At 38.7% G+C, this 21,066-nt stretch overlaps 1 protein-coding gene across 2 annotated transcripts in view; it reads left to right on the top strand.

Annotated features, from left to right (window-relative positions):
- PCSK5 (proprotein convertase subtilisin/kexin type 5) overlaps positions 1–21,066 on the top strand; it is a 253,679-nt gene that overhangs the window by 19,692 nt on the left and 212,921 nt on the right. For both annotated transcript variants that reach the window (XM_063320402.1, XM_063320403.1), the window contains exon 2: positions 9,776–9,880. In XM_063320402.1, coding sequence (XP_063176472.1) covers positions 9,776–9,880 — 105 coding nt within the window. The remainder of the gene's footprint in view (positions 1–9,775; positions 9,881–21,066) is intronic.

The raw sequence follows: 21,066 nt of genomic DNA, 5'->3' as shown, positions 1-21,066 counted from the left end.
TGTCACATTTTATTCATCCTTACCTTCATCAAGGGTGCATTTGTGTGCCCTCGTCCCTAGGGAAGTGGTACCACATAGCACGTGTTCAGAGGGTACCAATGCACAGCGCAGTTCAGATTCAAGGAGGTTACCAGCTTTTGTCCTGTAAAGACTGATGCATGTTCTTGTTCTCAGAGCTGCAAAAGAGAAAGGTAGGGGCCAGGCTCAGGCTCTGCTTCTGTCATAATTTTTGGGAGCAGTATGTTATTTACTGTGGCCTTGTGTGACCTGTGGCATATAAGGCACAGTTCTCTCCAGTGCTCATCTGTGTAATACTCAAAACATAATTTTCACCTGGTCTTTATTCAGGCAGCTTTTTGTTGGCTTTATTTACCTGACGGGTGTCTTTGAGATTTCTCTTTTTATGATTTGGCTTGAGTAGTGTTCTTTTTTTTCTGCACTTTTGGAAGTAGCATTGTTTGTAATTAAATGTGATCAAAGTGTATTTCTATTTTAAAGAAAATCAGCTAACCTGTCCCTCCTTTCAGAACTCAATTAATAAGGCAGAAGGATCTTCATTCCAATATCCACAGGATTTGTATGAACATATAATCCAAAAAAGATGCCACAATCCTCTTTGGAAGGATTGTTCATCCTGTATAGTAGGGTAGATTAAATGAATAAGTCTTAGTGTGATTTAGCATGTATTAGAATAAAGCTATGATACAGTTCTAATTTATATCTTTCTAATATCTAAATTCATATTACCTCCTGAGACCTGTGAGCTCTTTTATGACTTAATGTTTTCCCATTCTTGCAAAGATAGTTATACTAAAACTTAGTTATGTTACATGACAAAACATTTTTTTTTGATGAACCAAAACATTCTATGTTGTTATTTGGTTGTTAGTTTTTTTCTCTTTTTTTTTCCAAGTAATTCCATATGTTAAATAAGGTTACCAAGAGAGCACTAAAGTACTGAAATCTCAAAAAGCAGAATTTTGTTTGGCAATATTTGTTTTAACTGTACAAAGTAACCTGTATGCAGAAGATATTATCTAGGAAGCTTCCTAACAGATACATACGGATTCAAATTCACATTAAAATTTATGAAGTGACTTTAAAAAAATCTCAGCCTTGGTACTGAATTAGAATGATATCAAGAATTACAATTGACCTCAGGATATTGTTACTTTTTTATCCTATTAACAAGGGCACATGAAACATTTAAAGACTAGAAAGCATATGTTTAATTCTACAGAGAGCTAATGTGCTACTCTATTTTTAAAGTACAATACAATAGCATGTAAGCAACAGCAGTGATGTTATCTGAAAGAACATAATGCAGAGCTACTTTATTTTAATGTCTCTGTTATTCATTTTTGACATCAGCTGTTTAAAAAGCCAAACTGTACTTTCCTAGCTCAAGGTAAATGCCCAGACAAAATTTCTCCATCCAAATAGTTGAAACATGAGTGAAAAATACAAAAGAAGTCCGGAATGGCATATGTTAATTCCATAAGTTGATATGTTTTTCTCCCCATTTAAACAGAAGCAGAGTGAATGTCAAGGGTGGTAAAGTGTTAGCATGTTCCTACTATGTGAAGAGATGCAACACGTTTTATTTATGTGGAAATTTTGATGTTTCTGCTTTAATAGCCATGCAGTTTAATTTATCTGCCTGTTTGTGGGTTTTGTTTATTTTTCATATGCAGGTGATTCAGAAGCGAATCTCCTTTTTCTGGCAAAACAGTCCTGTCCCCCACACCAAAGCTTTAACAAACTGAGCAAGAACTCTTGATTACAGTATAGTTTTTTTTTCCATCTAGGAGGCTCAAAAAATCATTTAATAAGGAGGGATACATTTAAGACCAAGCCCAACTTGTTCAGAGTGTCACTGTTCAGGAACAGCAACACTCTGCAGACTTATCAGTCCCCTTTAAAACAAACCTGAAGAGAAAGGAACGTAAAAGAAGCAAAGATACGAACTGGCAAGTTAGGCTATTCCTACCTCGAGCGCATACAGCGATATTTTTGTAACATGGGCTGTTGAATTTCTGTTAGCTAATTGGGTTTGAAATAGAGCTGAGAACTGGGTTACTTGGGCATTTGAGCATAGCTGGAATTCAGTCTTGCAGGGTAGTCTGGATTGCATCTGAGGTGACAACTTGTGTTCGTACCCCCATCACCTTGGTTCTGCTATTGCTTCAAATCCTTTTAGTTAGCTAAGTTTGGGCAAATTAAAAGTGCATTTTTTCCCACACACACGGTAGATATTCCCCTTGCATACAGATTCAGAGCCTATCAGACCACCAGTGGATTAGCAGAGAGCTTAAGTATTTGGATAGAGGCCTCTTCTGAAGAGCTGGCATTTTAGGTTTTAGGCTGAGTAAGATCTGTAGGGCCTGTGCTTCTCTCTCGTAAATATTTCATAAACAGGTCTTTGTGAGAGCCCTGAATTGTCCAAACCTGGAGGTGGTCCAATTTTTCACTTCACTGCAGTGTGCCATATGTGGGCAAACCTTGCTAGTATTTCTTGTGAATGACACATAGTAGGTGAAATTCCCCATTCTGATGACAAAAAAACCCCCACAAAACCAATAAAAAAGCTTCTGATTAGTGTGTACATTTGGGAGAAAAAGAGCCCCCATCTCAGTCTGCAGGTCAGATGGGGGAGCAGCTCTGCAGCTGTCCTCGTGGTGGTTGCTTCTGCAGCCTCAATGTGATAGAGATCTGTCAGTGCTGACCCAACAGTGGGGGTGTGGGCAAGAATGCTGGAGGTTAGAAAAGTGTGGTCACTGTTGCAGAATCCTATGGAAAAAAAACACACCACACCACCCCCTAAAAAACTCCAGTACATAGTTTTGCTGCTTGGAATACACGCCAAGTTCAGGTTCCAGGTTTTGGATGAACATACCCTTTCCAGATATGGGTGCTTTAATTTGAGTAGGTCAGAAAAACAACTATCAGCCTCTGCAGGGCTTTCTTGAACGTAAATGCTGATATCCCTGGTTTTAATATGTTTAATACTTCCTAAGTCTGGAAGGACACAAGAAAGAAAGGGAGCGTCCATTTTCTGTAGTATGAATGAACCTGTCTTCACCTGTGGATAACGAGGGGCCAACGGGGATCAGAATTAAGGGCTATGAACTCACCTCCTTCATATTCATTACAGAGGGGTGGGCATCAGAGGAGCATAAGCAGTATTGTAACCTGTGTCAACATTTGGTTCTGTCAAAATACTTTGTGACTGGCATTTAATGCAGGGAAAAAAGCTCTGGTAATACCAATGCATACTGTTTCAACCATTTCAGATTGAAATGTTTTCGGTTTTGCTCTGAAACATCATTTCCTGTGTACTTTGTATAATGTGACAATTTTTTAAACATTTTAAAGTTTGAAATATAGTTGAAGTGGTTTTGTCAAAATGAGATGATGGTAGTAAACCTGATAAACTTCATCTCTTTGTTCTTGGTATTTCCTTCTGTCAAGGCCTTTAGCACTTGGGGAATTTGTTGCAATTCTGAAAGAAGTCTGCCCTTCAACCCCACATGAAATACGTTGCTGTGCCTCTTTATAGTGGTTTATGTTCCAGGTCTGCACAGGGGTAGCAAATCTGTGCTTCTTTGTCTCTTCTAGTGCTTTATAGAGTTCAGAACCAGATTTGGACCTGATCTGCCTGCCTTTCTCAATCCATTTAGGACCAAAGTCATTAAAGCCTGGAGAAACAGGGACCATTACAATATATACACCAATTCACCAACTCAACAGTATATTGTTTTCAATTCAGAGAATTGTATTTTGCAGCCAGATCTCTAGATGATTCTTCTCTTAAAAAAAAAAAAAAAAGTTACTTACTAGATAAGAAACTGTTGGGTAGGCATCTTTTGTGTTCCTTCCCATTATCTTGAATGACTTCCCAGCACATGTTCTGCTACATGGAAGTTTCAGTTGTAGTTTCAGAGCTTTGTCAGATATGTCAGTTTGGTGATCATATATATATATATATTTAACATATATTTAACATGGAGCTTTAGCATTTGTATTCCCTTATGGTTTATGAGGACACAATGTGGATGTAGATGAATTCATTCAGTAATTATGTCCTAAATTATCTTGATATTGCCTTAGACTATAAAACTACATATGGGAGAAATATTTTCCAAGGACAAACCTAGAAAGCTGGTCTCTTGATTCATATTATCTTTAAAATTCAAACATTTTCTCAACTTTAAATAGAAAATAAGACCTAATAAATATAAAATTAATGTAAATGTGCAGATGCTCTGGTTTTCTGGGATTCCACCGTGGTATATTTTAGGTTTGTTACTTCCAGGAATTATTTTATCCTTGAATAAACATAGTATGGTACTGTTAAAATGTATGTATATATCTACTTAAAATGTGCAGTGATGTAGATTACTTCTAGAGAGAGTAAGTCTCCCCTGCCCCCGCCATCCATTCTCCTTGCTTTTGACTAGGCAATTCCTCTGGAATGTTTCTCTATTTCTTTTTAAGTAAGTCAGGTCCTCCAGGTCAAAAAGGAGATTACAAAGATTTCCCAAGGATAAAACAGTTAAATTGCCATCAGTCTCTAAGGTAGTTAGCTCTGCAGTCTGGTGTTTCTGTCTTTGCGTTGCTTTTCCTCTGAGAGTGCCTCTAAGACCTGGTATTTGAAAGTATAAAAAACAATTCAACAAGAACATCCATAATGGGAAGTTTTATTGTGCTATATTTCCATGGTTTAACTGTTCTCCAAGTGGTCCAAGGATTTGGAAGGTCTAAGTAAATTCCCATTAAGGGAAAAGAGGGCAATAAAATTTTTAATAATGCTGGTGTTACCTTACTGTGAGAGGCACTGGCAGTTAGTGAATATGAATTAAATTCCATTTAAAAGATTTGGGATCCTTTTATTTCATTGACAGATATGAACTAAAGCTGTAGATCTCAAATTTTAATTAATTATTATTATTAATAATTGTTGTTATAGGAAAACTAGTGGTGCCTGGAAGACATGGCTCTACAATTGCCACGCTTAATTCTAAGGGCTTAATTCTGTCTCCTGAGCCCAAGGTTTCAGAGGGAGCACAGCTGTCAAACATTACAAAGCCTCAGGCTGTCCCCATTTTGCTGGAAGGTAAAGCATGCAGATCCCTCCAGTCTCATCTGTGGAGTCCTAAACTCTAGGACCTCCAGGAGTGCAATTAGGTCATCTCCTAAATTTGCTGTTTTGGATGCCCTCAGAGAGGTCAGCTAGAATTTATCTTTAGAAACAAACAAACAAACAAATAAATAAATAAAATCCTCAAACTGGTGCAAGACAAGACACAGAGAACTGTGTGATATTGAGATCTGTATAGCACAAAGCAGAACATATGTTTATTTTCCCTAAAATATAACCTTTCTGTTTATGTAGTTCTGTGCAGTGGTAAAATACAGTTATCTGCTTGAGCTGTGTCTTTTCCGTAATGTGTGTGCTTGTGTAGACACACACACACACGCAGAGTAGTAGATTTCCGATTCACTCTGAAGACAGCAAGATCCGTAAAAGGTCTGTAACCTTTGTAGAGTACTCTGGTATGGTGAGTATGCACTTTACTGGTCTCTGAGGACTTAAGGTGCAAGAGTAGCGTCACGTTCCAGTAGTTAGCATTCAGCTCTGTTTGAGGCTACTGATGAATCCAGAAATTGTCAAGGAAGTGATTGATTACACCCCTTTGTCTCAGGGAAGCATGCCATCACCTGCACTGGTGCTAACCCTGGCACCAAATTTCAATGTTTAATATAAATAATAATTCAAAAAGGGCACAACACTAGCCTGATGCTAACGTGCTACAGGCTGTTAAACTCAGAATAAACTCTAGTTAATGTAGTAAAAAGTGATGGAATGGAATGGAATGGAATGGAATGGAATAGAATAGAATAGAATAGAATAGAATAGAATAGAATAGAATAGAATAGAATAGAATAGTTTTAGTTGGAAGGGACATACAATGATTATCTGGTCTACTGTCTAAATTGTCTAAATGCCTCTTAAACACGTCATGGGGCATCAACCACCTCTCTAGAAAGCCTGTTACAGCATTTGACCACCATCTCAGTAAAGAAACAGTTCCTAATATCCAGTCTCAACCTCCCCTGATGCAGGTTTGAATCATTCCCATGCATCCTGTCACTGGATCCTGGGGAGAAGAGATCAGCGCCTCCCTCCCCACTTCACTTCCTCAGGAAGCTGCAGAGATCAGTGTGGTCTCCCTTCAGCCTCCTTTTCTCCAAACTAGACAAGCCCAAAGTCCTCAGCAGCTCCTCACAGGGCATTCCTTCCAGCCCTTTCACCAGCTTTGTTGCCCTCCTCTAGAGTCATTCAAGGACCTGAACTGGTAATGAGTGGTGTTCCCCAGGGCTCGGTATTGGGGCCAGTTCTCTTTAGTATCTTTATCAATGGTCTGGACGAGGGGATTGAGTGCATCCTCAGTAAGTCTGCAGACAACACCAAGTTATATGGGAGTGTTGATCAGCTTGAGGGTAGAAAGGCTTTGCAGAGGGATCTGGACAGGCTGGATCGACGAGCCAAGGCCAACTATATGAGGTTCAACGAGACCAAGTGCTGGGTCCTGCACTTGGGCCACAACAACCCCATGCAGCACCACAGGCTTGGGGAGGAGTGGCTGGAGAGCTGCCTGGAGGAAAAGGGCCTAGGGGTGTTGGTCAGCTGCCAGCTGAATATGAGCCAGCAGTGTGCCCAGGTGGGCAAGAAGGCCAACAGCATCCTGGCCTGTATCAGGAACAGTGTGGTGAGTAGGACTAGGGAAGTGATTGTCCCCCTGTACTCGGCACTGGTAAGACCCCATTTTGAGTATGAGTACTGTGTTCACTGACACTCCAAGAAAGACACTGAGGTGCTGGAGTGGGTCCAGAGAAGGGCAATGAAGCTGGTGAGGGATCTGGAGCACAAGTCTTATGAGGAGCGGCTGAGGGAACTGGGGTTGATTAGCCTGGAGAAAAGGAGGCTGAGGGGAGACCTTATCACCCTCTACAACTGCCTAAAAGGAGGTTGTAGAGAGGTGGGGGTCGGTCTCTTCTCCCAGGTAACAGGTGATAGGACAAGAGGAAACAGCCTCAAGTTGCGCCAGGGGAGGTTTAGATTGGATATTAGGAAAAATACAATAAATGTAATAAAAAAGGTATAATTCCCTCTTTTGACAAGCTGGTTGTGCTGTGTTTGATGCACTCCAGGATGCAGTTTGCCCTCTTGGCTGCTAAGGCACACTGCTGTCTCTCATTGAGCTTGATGTCATCTAGCACCCCCAGATCCCTTTCTGCAGGGCTGCTCTCCATCCACTCCTCTCCCAATTTAGATTTACGCTTGGCATTAATTCATTCCAGGTGCAGAATCCAGCATTTCAACTTGTTAAATTACATCCCATTAATCATAGCTCAATGCACCAATCTATCTAGATCCCTCTGCAAGGCCTCTTGTCCCTCAAGAGAGTCAACAGCACCTCTCACTTAGGCATTGTCAGCAAACCTGCTAATGGTGCATCCAACTCCTGCATCCAGATCATTGATAAATATATTGAACCCTATTGTGGCCCTAGAACTGAGCCCTGAGGAACACCGCTGGTGACTGGTCACCAGCCAGATGTAGCTTCATTCACTACAACCCTTTGAGCCCTGCCCTTTAGCCAATTCTTCACCCAGCACAACATGAACCTTCTCATCCTACAATTGGACTTCTTGTCCAGGAGGAAACTGTGAGTGACAGTATCAGAAGGGATCAAAAGCCTTGCTAAAATCCAGAAAAACTACATCCACTGCCTTTCTTTCCTCCACTAGGAGGGTGACCTTATTGTAGAGGGATATCAAGTTAATTAAATGGGGCTTTCCCTTCATGAACCCATGTTGACTGTACCTGATGATTGCATTATTCTTTAAATGCCTTTCAATAGCACCCAATATAATCTTCTCCATAATTTTCCACATACTGAGGTTAGACTAACACGTCTGCAGTTTTCTGTGTCTTTCCTCATGCCCTTCTTGTAAATTGGAATAATGTTGGCTAGCTTCCAGTCAGCAAGGACCTCCCCAGAAAGCCCAGGGTCCTGCAGCTCTTTGAGATCCCCACAAGATTTCTCCATATGTGTTAAGGAGGGTTTATTCATAGGCATGCATGTGGAGGTGTGAGACCGGGCTCATCCACGCTACAGTTGTACCACTTCAGTTGGAGTTGCCTTTCAAAGGGAAGTTAGCAGGAAAATTATTATCACAGTGCTAATATACTTTGATTAGGCTTAGTCAAACCCAGTCCAGTTTCATTTATGGTAAACTAACTTGGTTTAACTGCATGTTTCAGTACTAACTTAAATGAAACATAAGTCATTCTTCCTGAAATTAAGATATCAATGGGCTAACTGCACACACTGGTATTAATATTTTAGACCCTATTGCAGTTTTCCCCCTTAGGTGAATTAGTTTAAAAGGTTGACTTTAATAATTTTTTTTTCCAAAAAGATTTTCCCTTATTCCCCTGTATTTAAATTTTAAGCTCAAATATTCAAGTACTCCTTGAGAATAATAATTTTCTATCAATATTTCTTCTTAGTGTACTTTGATATTTTCTCAAGATTTTTGTTTTCTAGTATTCTAAAAGCATATTCTTGGAGTTTTTCAGTGGCGTATTTCCAGTTCTTTTTGAACCTTTACTGTTAAACTCTCAAGTTTCCTACATGTATATTCTTACAGATGCAAATTCAGAATACTGTTTGGTTTGTTGTTTTTTTTTTAATCAGAATTTTTGAGTGTTGCTCATCCTCTCTGGTGATTTCATTCAGATTTATTTGCAAAACAAAGCCTGTTTTCTGAGGTCACTTTGATTTTCAACTTGTAATGACAGTAAGCTTAATTGTCCCTTTTTTGGTCATCATTAAGGAACTTTTAACTAAATTATTGTGTCTCACAAGATTTGCAGTGCAATAGAAGGTCAAATTCCAAATGAGTTGGAGAGACATTCTCCCTAAAGATAAGGACGCTGAATGTTTGTTTATAGGTGTGTGAAACAAAAGTTTGAAGTTTTGAATGTTTGGATAATAATGACTCTGGAAAGGAAAATTTCTTTGTCAAATTGTGAAGGCTCTCGTAGTTTAATATTTACATTGCTACTATGTACTGATGGGATGAATAAGTAGTATTTTTATTGTACCATTGTGAAATTTGCAATTCTGCATGAATTGATTTTGTACTTCAAGCTATTCATTATCCTATGAAGTTACCATTTCCATCTTTCTTTCTTCTACTTCTTTCTTGCCCACATTTGGCAGAAAGAGAAACCTATTCCTGTTCTGTAGTCTGATGCTGTGAATGTGCTATTTATAATTTAATTATATAAATAACTGAATCTAGTGCATTTTACAGTACATTTCCTTAAGCAAACTAGATGGAATGCTTTTATAATATCCATATAGCCATTTGATGATTTTTATACTTGCCATTTGAAGACAGTTTGGATATAGATTGATATAGAATTACTTAAAGTACTGCATATAAATTAAACATTAAAAAGGTAGATACAGCCAGACTAAGCAGCTCAATTATAATCTTTGGTTATGCAGTTACTGCCTCAAGGACACTCCATCCATTTCATATCATATGTCCTCCTTTTGAAAGATGATCAGTGGGTTCAAGTAGCATTTCAGCACACAGGAAATTGCATAATTTATAGACTTTTAGAAATGAAAAACAGAAAACTGGTTTTCATAAATTAAATCTCCCTCTCTTTTTTTCTTCTCTCCTCTTACAGATTGGAACACTGAAGGATTACTACCACTTCTACCATAGTAAAACAATTAAAAGGTCAGTTCTCTCAAGTAGAGGTACCCACAGCTTCATTTCAATGGAACCAAAGGTAAGAAAATCCACCTATGTGTCTGAGGCAAAAGCCTTTGCATTTTTTATATGAAATATCATACCAGAGGACATTCACCTGAATGGCATATAGCATTACAAGAACTGACACACTATCTGTTCACTAAGGTTCTGCTTCTCATTAAAACAAAGCGAAGACAATACCATGCTATTAAGTATGTGCTATTCTTGGAACTTAAGGTCCAACATTATTCATGGAGGAGTACAGGAATTTTGTTAATGCACTAATCACTGTGCTGTGCTTCTCTGCAAAAGCACATGTGCAACATTCATGTCTGCAGATCTCCTTCTGTACATCAACCAGCTTTCAGAATAAAGATGAGCAATGTGGGATGGTATGATGTTCAGAGAAAAGTTTCTCTTGCTTTTTTCTGGTCTTTTTCCGGCCTTGGTGTCTGAGGGATTAAAATAAGAATGCTCTTTTCTGTGGTCCTTTTGGCAGTTCCTACCGATCTTAATTTTAAGATATGTTTGAAAAACGGTGTTGTATCTTTGGAGTATATACTATAATAGGCAACTGTCAACATAATTTAATTACTGTCAACATAATTAAATTACATAATTTAATTACAAAATAATTTTATACTTAAGTGTATTATTGTCTTGTATCTGTACCCAAGATACACTTTTGTTTTAATCCTTTAATTTCAGTAGTTAGTAGCTTCATCACTGACTGTAGAATTGGATTTCCTCTGGTTTGGAGGAAGATCCCATTAGCTTTTTTATGCTGTTCATGCAACCCACTGTTGCCAACAAACCCCCAAGTCCCTGGTATTTTTCAGTGGTGATAACAGAGTCAAGCTTTTTTTAAGTCCTTGGGTGATGACTGTTGACTCTAAAGGATTTGTCAGGTTTTACTTGTTGAATAATTTATAAGAAGTAACAGTTATCAGTAAAAGACAGTTTGAGTGCTATAGATGGACACTGTACAGGTTGAGAATCATACAGGAATGCCTCTGGAAAGCGGTATTTAGGGCTGAAGTTCCTCTTGAGGATGGGACAAGACATGGGAAACGCACATATAGCATGTTCACCCCTGTGTTGATAAGGCTGAACTGCTTAACACTCTAAGAGCACCGGCAGCTCTGCTGAGCAGCTTATTTTAGGGAGTAGTATGAAAATGGTCAGGGCCCAAATCTCTGTTCCCATGAGTGCTGAGACCCACCATTCAAACAACAAGCACTGCACATAGAAAAGGCGATACTGCAAAGGGAAGGGGAAGTGTTCGTATCTGTGTCAGTCCACACTGTTTCTTGTGTGCACAGAGATGTAGCGATTTACACACAAGTGCACGTACCACCCATCTTCCAGACACCCCTTCTGCACCTCTGGCAGCCAGCCCAGAATACTGTCGCCAGAATAAGGCAGAGCACAGCAGAAAATCAGAGACATTGATTATTTTCCAGCGCTTTCCATGTTACGCCATTTAAGTCTTGTCCCCAATCTGTACTGCTGCTGGTACAGAATTTCTGAATCATTGTTAAATGTCACTTTAATATTGAGAAGCTCTAGCGAGGGTTGTGCAAGGTTCTCAACCCTGCTAATAATTCTTTACCCAAAGAGAAGCCAACAGTCTAATACGTAGATCTGGCAAAAGTGTTTGCAATTGACTTTGTGACTACTCCACTGGACCTGGGCTTGGGAATTCTTATGTGGCTGCAGACATGTCAATATATGGACATGTATTTGTAGAATAAAGGCCAGCTTGTCCTCAGTGTGTTTAACATTCTATGATTATTAAAGCAGACTGGAAATTTAATTGCATTGTATAAGCTAGACCTTTTAAAAACAAAAGGTTTAACCTTAAATAAGGCAAATTGCAAGCCTGTGAGAATTTTAAAGGACGAGTACTATATGCTATTACTTTTATGAGTGTGACTGTATCTAATGCCAATATTTGCAGCAGATTAGATGGCATGTGTATTTGTGAACAAAGGAACACTGCGGTTTGTTTACTTTCCAAATAATTTAATGGTAGTTTACTTAATGCTTAAAACCCTCACCATGTAACATGCACACACAATTAACTTGATCTGTGCTTGCTTCAGATGTGGATCACTAATTTCGTCCTTTATGAAATTTTAAATGACGGAATTTTTATTGAGTGGTAATTAATTGTGTAAATAACCTGCGTATAATGGAATAACCATTATGGAATCTGGTATTTCTAAACTACATGTGTGGATAGTGTTTGATTTCATTGTATGAATGCACAGGGAAAGATATATAGGTAATATAAAATCTCGCCATTGTCAATTTCAATTAATAAGTTGCTTTGAAGATCTTTGGCTTGTTTTTTACTTCTGGAAAAGCCTCTTGACACAGTTGTAGACAATATGAATAGATCTAACAGGGAACATAAAGTGAAAACATGTGGCTTAGACATTTTGACAATTTTCTCAGCATTAACCAAACACTACTCTGTATTTACATGAAAAGATAAAGGATAAGCAGTGTAACACAATTTTGTCCATTATCATCCACACATAGCAATGCTACGTGTTGTCATTTAGAAATGAAACAGATTAAGTAGTTTTAGGTAGACATGCCCAAATGAGGCTTTGAGGTCCCTAAGATAGATTGTCATGTAGAAAATTTGAAACATAGCTTTGTCCACAGCATCTTTTCTAGGTCTGTGTACAGTTATATGTTGTTTTGTATGCGTTGATTGAAAAACAAAGAAGCGAGAGAAGTTTTTGGATTGAAAGCAGAGATTAGTACTATGCATCAAAGCTAAGTGTTGAATGAAATCTATTACAGAGGTTTCCAGTCTCTCCAGCTGATATGCTGCTTGTGGGTGGCGTTTGGCAGGGGTCAATGAAAGCCCCATACCATGAATTGAGAGCCTTTTTTAGCTCCATAGAGTTTCCTTAGCCAAGTTATTTTGGTGACACTACAATGCATGGAACAAGGGGAGCAGGAGACAAAAGAAGTGGGAAGATGGACAGAATCATAGCAGAAAGGTATCACGAAGCTCTAATTCAACTATTAAATAGTTGAGTTTATTATTGCTGGTAGGCCCTTGATTGAAATCAGACTATTACAGAACTTCCAGGGGTGGTGGTGCTGCGGTGCTGTGATGCACCTCTGGATTTGCTGCAGTGGTGAAATGAAGAGTCACAAAGTGGAAAAAATTGCAAATAATGATTGCAACCTCATTCTGTATGTCAGACTTTACATCAATACAAAGCATAAGGAAAATCAGGTGGAGCTTTTCTGTCACTGAAGAGATTGCATTTCCAATGAAATGTCAGAGTTGAAGCATTTACGCATGACAATAATATATAGAAGTTAAATGGACAGTATCGATGGGAAAGTTGTCTTTTTATACTGAACTATTACGTGAGAAGAAGAGTTTGTAGTGAAGGGCTGTGATAATGAAATTTGTGACTCAAATGGTGAAAAATATCCCACAGAATCAAGTAGCATAAACAGCAAAGCAATAATCCTAGAACACAATTCTTAAGGTAATAAAAGGCAGCTTTGAGTGATAATATATTCAAATTGATGTACATACGAACTAAAGTTTGTTCCGTTTTGCTTATGAGGTCCCTGGTGCTTTGCATCACAGTGCGTCTGAAAAATACCTGTCCCACAACAATGCTCAAAAATGTAAAATTAATAATTCATGTTCCTGTAAAGTGTCACATTTACTAATGGGGAAAAATTTACAGCATTAGTGTTTATCGATCTCAACTAAGTTGACATCTCATCTTTTTAAAATTTTAGTTAATTTCAGGTAGGTTTATTTGGGACTTGAACTCCTGGTTGATGGGTCAGGTTCACTCATCTTTTAGAAATGGAAAGATTTCCAGCCTCACTTCCACTGAAATAAGAAGTAACGCTACCTAATTTCAGCAAGATACCCTGCTTGAGCAGGACTTTGCAGAAGTGTCATGCTTTTGTCCCTCTGCTCCAGGATCAGAATGACTGGGGAAGCATTACTTCAGGCATTTACATTTTACCCAGCCTGACCTAACCACATACAGAGCAGATCTGTATGACCTGGTGATAAAAAAGGGTTAGTACCGGGCTGGGGGCGAGGGAGGGGGATCCTTTTTTGCCATAATAAGCTGAACAGAACTAATTGGTGGTAGCAGTGTGTAAAATGCTGGCAGGTATATCTTTGATGAGAAAATACACAATGATCTGTGCTGTCTTCAGAAGATAGGAAAGTAATGCCAGAATCCTGTCCTTATTACTGGTAGGGCATTGTGGATATTCATGAGAGTGCAGAGGGGAGCAGAACCGTAGCAGTCACAGGTAAATGTTTCTTCATGTTGCTATGTAGTTACACCTGTTCATATTGCTATATAATATCCTGGGTTGATATGGGAGGTAGCTGTCTAAAGAGTGGGAGAAAAGATGGATTTCACCACAAGGTGATGGTCTTGCTTTGGCAAGGAGTATGCCACTACTTGTGGAGCATGCCTTTGGGAAACATACAGTCGATCACTCTGGATCAGACTGTTCATGCAAATAGGGAGGAGAGTTAAAATTTTCCATGTTAATAAGATCATCGTCAAGTTGTGTTTGCCAATTATTTATGAAGTGCTCCAAGGTTGCAGCATGAGGTTGAGTAAGGAGAAAATAAAGCGTTGAACAATTCTAATTTAATGTAGAAGGCACAAAATTCAGCAGGAATGAAGGATGCTATTACAGTACTAAAACCCTGGGCTTTTAAAAGTCAGCATCGTGGACTTGGAGCTTAGAGAAATTCAGATGAGAATGTTGTTATGAGTAAGGTTGTTTCGTGTTGGCAATGCTAAGTGTGAAGCTGTTAAACCTCATTAGTGAACAAAAGGATTTTGTTAGCCAAATAGAATAACACAACAGTTAAACACTGGGACCAGGTGAGATGCTGATGTCTGACTGGGTAGCCATAATCTGTACAAGCACTCAGAGGACAAAGAATCGATACTGCTCTACTTGGTTGCAAAATAATAGGAACCGTCATACTGTTTTCCATGTTCAGAGTTTGACTGGAGGTTTAAGTTAGTTATTAAGTAATGCAATATTTACCACTGTGGACTCTTTATTTAATTGCCTCAAAAAGCTTTTACATGAGCAATCCTTCCATCGTTAGCCAGTCAAAATCAAGAATCAGACTTTCTATTTCCAAGGAGCCTGTTGCTGGGTGAGTTAGAACATGAGCTGAATCACAATGTGTGAGAGGGCATAGCAACATCTCCCTTTAGCACCTGCCTTCGGAGTATTAAAATGTTTCATGTAAACACGAGCAAATAGTCCTATAACTTGGATCTTTGTTCAGGGCTTTTTGAGATATGGAGTTGCTGTTCACTGGCAAAGAACTGCTTTAGATCCTGCTGTAATTAGTGTTGTTCTAGCCACTCATCATGTTGTTGTAGTTTGGACAAGTCGAACAAGTTGATTGCTATTTTTTTTGCTTAATGGTGATTGAAATCTGTACTTACAGGAGTGCCTGGTATATTCTTTTTAGCTTAAACTACATTCTCCATCAGCAAAAATCCCTGGGAAATCTGTGTTGCTTCGGCAGGAATCAAGAATAATTGCACTGTGCTGAGGCTGCATCAGACTTATTTTCATTTGTGACCGAGTACGGACTAGACTGCAGTTCACAATATACCTAGAGCTAGAGGAAAACCACAGTGATAAACCGCAGTGAGTAGAGCAATAGCAGAGTGGAATTGCAGCTGTGTTTTGTAGCAGGTTTCTCCCTTGTCTGCACCAACCCAGTACCTGAAACACTTGAGAAGGTAGGGTGAAACGTCTAATCGTTCTGAGGAATAGCAAGCTAAAATTTGGTGTTCCTTTTTGGCACGTGGAACCGTGTTTGGTCTGTGGATGATAAAAAACCAGCTCAAAGCTGAATCTTGGGTGACTGTAACCTAAAGACGAAAAGCTTAATCCAGAGCACGTTCAGACAGTATCATGTGAATATACATGGCCTTCCCCTTGTACTGTACTGGCCAGATCCATTGCTGGTCTTACAGGAGATAACAGTTCTTCAGTCAGAAAATTTTATCATATAACAGTAATTTCTCTTCATTTCTCTGTAATAGGTAGAAATATTTAATGGACTTATTTGTAACACTAATGGGACTGAAGTTTATTTGTGAAGAATAAAAGCTTTGTTAATGTTTAATTCCATTACTATATTAATGAGATAACTGACTTTTTCTGTTAGTGCTTAAAGAAACACTCAAAAAATAGTCACTGAAGCTTCCCAGTGGAATTATCTTTTGATGTTTTCTACTAAAAGCATAAAAATGGCCAGTAGGAATTCAGTGTAATATAATTTTAGAAGAGAAAATACCCACTGTCAGGGAGTATGAAAGTGTTTCTTGAAATAAATTATTGTGTTTGATTCCTCACACTTACACTTCTGTTTCATCATGATTATCCCACTGATTATCCCAGTTGTTAGCACTTGCCTCAAAGGGGTTTTGTCCCATCAATATCGCTAATTGCATGTGCATTAAAAAGGAATACTAGATTTCAGGACATTCCAATTTTCTGGTTGCCAGGTCATTTTACAGAACTCCTTGGCAGTGACAATCTCACTGTTAATTTTTGGACAAGAATTGGAGATTAGTCAAGAGGTTTTAACTGGCTCACTTAATTAGTGTAGCAAATGTTTGAGGAATGAAAAAAACATTATTCAGCAGGATTGCATTCTCTTGCTGTTTTCCTATGATTATTTTCTTAAGCTGGTAATGAGATAGGCAGGAAAATTGAAAGACCGCAGGATGGCAAGGAGTTGGGTCAAGATTTTGACCAGTAGTATTCTGGGAAAAACTTCGGTGCCCCACCCTTTTTATCAAGTTATCACAACATCACAGAAGCCCCTTGTCAGACCAGCTGTTAAATATCCCATTCTAGCACTCAGCAGTTTATATGGATTGCAGTAGAGCTGCTATTATGGTCTCTGGACTTCATGGTCAATGAGAAAAGTGTTGGCTGGCTTTAAAGAGGCAAGAAAGGACTCAGACATCTCTCAGAGAAGTAGCTAAAATCTTCTGAGACAAGAATATTCAAAATGAGGCAGATTTCATCATTCTCTTGAGTTTGATGTATTTGGAGCCTTCTGGTTTTGGAGAGGCAGAAGCAAAAGACCCTACACATATGCAGTGGCCTGGGGCTTTGCAAGAGACTCATTCTATCAAGAAACAAAAAAAAAGAAAAAGAAGTAACCCATTCTGAATTTTGCAGAATAAGTGTCTTGAATATAATAAATCTTAAAGACTTTAAAAAATCAGCTGGATTGTATCCGAATCATAGTTTGGAGCTGTTTAAAAACACAGAGGATTTTTCTTTTGAGAAATGGTGTTCTTTGACCTCTCTGCAGTTGGTGAATTTGGGGCTCCTGCCAATGGGACTCCTTAGCTTTCTCCTCATAGTGTGTGTTCTGTGTTAAAATACATTTTCTTTCCAGTAAACATGTTGAGCAAAAATTAGGATCAGTGGCAATATTTGTGACTGTAGTCTAGATCTAGTTACAGAAATTTGTTTAGGAACCTTCAGAAATACATAGAAATGTTCTTTAGGAGTGATGGAAAGGAAAACTCCCTTCAGGGGATACTTCTGCTGTGTAGGGAACACATATTTCTGAAAGTGAATATTATACAGTGCTCCATTCACAATTTAAGATTCAAAATGTAACATATGTCTTAAATTTCTTGAATTTGAGGACAAATTAGGGAAAATAATTTTGTATGTGTTTTCCCTACTGTCAGTAGTGGAATTTCAACAAAAAATCTGTATTTATCTACCTTAAAGCGTAAATCTAACCTGTTCATATGTGATAGTGGTTGTGATTTTCTTGTGCAGACAGCTCTTTACTGGAGCTGCAGTGCTAGTCCCAGCAATGGATAAATTCAGAAAAATGTCTTACTAGACCTAACAGCAAATTTAACATTTGCCTTAGCATTTGTCATCTTACTTCAGAAAATAAAAGTACTTAGGATGTAGATAATTAGTTGTGAATACTTTTTTCGGCTCTTACCTTATATTCTGTAGGTATTAGAACATTTCAGGATATCATAATTGCAAAGTTTGCAAAGTGTAATTACAAAGTGTACATTAATGAAGTAACAAAAACAAGGAGGAAAAAAGCCTCTGTCCATACACGTCTTCATCAGAGGACGCTTCAGCGTCACAACTGTTGCAACCATGGAGGGAAAGGCTGGAGAAATGATCTGGGCAGGATGGACTCCAGTTTGGTGCAACATGCTATGGGAGTCTTCAGCTGGCAGTTGATTTGTGCAGGGACTATTAGAGGTCACAGCCACTTTTGCCGAGAGCATAAAAGGTATATGCGGCATGCTGTGTGGCTAAGATAATTAGGCATCATTCGGTTCACCTTGCGTACCTTGAGTTATCTAAATGCTTTCTAAATTCTCTTCGTTTTCTCAGACCCTCTCTGTCAGAATTGCTGAACACGTGGCTGTTACTGTCTTGCTAAGTGGACATCTGCCTGGTTGGCTCTCCCCATGCAAGCTGGGAGTGCTCATTGTCACTCAAAGTGAGACCGTTAGTGAGGGGCATATAGTGCATATGCAGCCAGATCACAGAGGCTTGTGCAGCTTCATTTTGTAAATGCAAATCTACGTTAGAAAAACAAACAAACAAACAAACAAAACCAAAGAAAATCCATTTGCAGCCTAAAAAGGAAAAGGGTGTTACATGCTTCTCACAATTCAGGAACTGGTGCAGGATTTTGCTTGGCCTTAATAACGATAAAAGCACTTTAGGTAAATCTTTGTGTGGGAAATTTAGACGTGTAAGATGACTATTTCATCATAGGACTTATAAAAATGTAAAAGCTGAGAGTTATAAAGGAAACTGCTTGGCAATCCCTAGTCCATGGATGCTAGTAGGTGTTAATAACATTGGAGTTTCTTTGCAGTTCCAGTAAAGCAGTACATGTTCCTGTGTTTTTTAGCAGCAAAGTGAGTTTATAGGTGAAAAATTATAGTGCAACTAAATGTTGTTGGTTTTTTTTTTTTAAAAAAAAGGTAAGGAGAATTAGTGCTTTCATTTCGAATCTGTGTTCTAAGAGTTTACCAGGGAAGGCAGCGGCTCTGACAGCTGCAATGGTCTCATGTTATACTAAGCATGCTTTTGCTGTTATTAGAGTCAGTTTGCATTGCTAGTGGCAGAGACAGCAAATTGCTGGTTTGGCTATTGGGCTATAAAATTGCTGGATATCAGAAAGAGTGGAAATGGAGAGATCCTAGTTTTGAACCAGGAAAAGATGCACAGTTCCAGAAGAAGCTGATCCTGCAGGGGCAAATGCCAGAATATCACGAGAGGGTGAGATTGAAGGAAAACACATTTTGGAAAGGCACATCTCAGAGCAGGCTGTCTAGGAATGTGACAGAACAGCTTCTACACACCATTTCCTGAGGGGATCCAGCTTCATCTGATACTGATGATATTGGTTTCAGTGCAGAATATTCGTAGAAAAATGGATTAAAGGTCGTTCTGTTTGGTTTTTTTTCCCCCCTCTGCTGCATTTGGAAAACTTTCTGGCAGCAATGCATGTTCCTGATGCAATGTGTCAACATTTGTGCGTATCTGTCTGCCTGCTTCTGACAGGCAAGACAGTCATGTTTAATGCTAGTGGTTGTTATCTCACCCAGCTATTCTAAATGGTGAACAGGAAGGAATCATGATACACATAGATAATTTCTCATAACTGGCATTATTAACAGGTAATTAAAGGCGGGGACAGGGAGCTGGAAAGACGTCCCTCCCCGAAACAAAGTGGAAGAGTCTCCCCCCTGCCCAACTTTTTGTGTGTAATGACCTCCATTCTTTTAGGATCATTTTAAAAAGCCAATGTAACTGGAAAGTTGCTCATTTTCCTTGGCTGATCTGTTTCACTATAGCAGATCTCACTGTCCTGTGAGCTGCAAGTTTTAATGTCTCAGAAGAGGTGCCAAGCAGCTACGTCCTCTTCACAGTTGTGCTGCTTGAATCCGTGTGGCCTTCGTTGTACGGCTTCCCTCCTTCATGCTTCTGCCTCCCTACCTGTGAAACGGGGACAGTGCTGACAGTTGAATAAAAGCTTTTGCAAACAGCAAATGCACAGCAAGTACTGTGTATTTTATTCTGTGCAATTGTATTTCTCTTGGTGTCACACAGAACATTTTATGAATACAAACAACATTTTAGTAAAATAAAACACTCATTTTAAATCCTTTCTATGTAATCCACTTAAAGCAGTCGTATCTATTGGTGTGTTGACTGCTGCTTACATAAGCTGTGTTTAACCTAGATTATTGTTTGACATTATTTTTTCCCTTTTTTTGACGGGGAGTAAATGCTGTCATTTCCATTGATGCTGAAGTTCTAAATAAATATAAATGCCAGAATATCAGTTTATCTTTGCTTCTGTAAAGGATCCAAATTAAAAATTTCTTTTTACGTATGTTAGCAAACTGAGACTTAATGCACTGTTTCATCAGTAGCTGTTATAACAACTTTGTGTGATCGTATAATAAAACCAGAATTTCTGAATTCTGAACAGTTTTCTGTTTTCCAGGGTGTTCCTAAGAAACTATTTCTCCAAAATATGGTTGCCAATAGACTCGTAGTCTGTAACACTGAAAGAAAACATTGTGGTCATCCAGTCAAACCATCTTTGACCAGATGTCATATGGCTCACCAGAATGCAGAATGAATTTCTATTTGAAGCAGTGCGTAGCTTTTAGAAATCTTCCAATTTTACTTAAACATTGTCAGCAATGGGGAGTTTCCAGAAGGTTTTAATATGTTTTGTTTTTTTTTTTTTTTCTTTATCTGAGGTTATCTAGCTTCAACTTCTAGCCATTTCACACTTTTATAACTGTCTGTGAGTTTGAAGAATGCTCCTCTATAGCAGTTTGGTGACCAGCATATGTGTTTGGACACTGTGACCTAAATGCCCATAAAACTTCCCTTTCCTCAGCTAAGAACGCCTCCTAGAACAACTTCCTTGTGGATCTCTTTTTCTCTTCTTTTCGTCATTTTTGGGCTTCTTTCCTGTGCGCTTGCTGTGTCAACATGCTTCTCTTGCCTTTGATGCAGGAAGCTAGCAGTGAGATTTGCTCTGTGCAGATGTATGGTAAACTTCTTTGTCATGTTATGACCCCAAATACACTTTGATGAGGTGGTCTGAAGAAGGCATTTAGGTAAATT

The sequence above is a fragment of the Chroicocephalus ridibundus genome, chromosome Z, assembly GCF_963924245.1.
Source record: "Chroicocephalus ridibundus chromosome Z, bChrRid1.1, whole genome shotgun sequence".
Lineage (NCBI taxonomy): Eukaryota > Metazoa > Chordata > Aves > Charadriiformes > Laridae > Chroicocephalus > Chroicocephalus ridibundus.
This window is presented reverse-complemented; position numbering and strand designations above follow the sequence as displayed.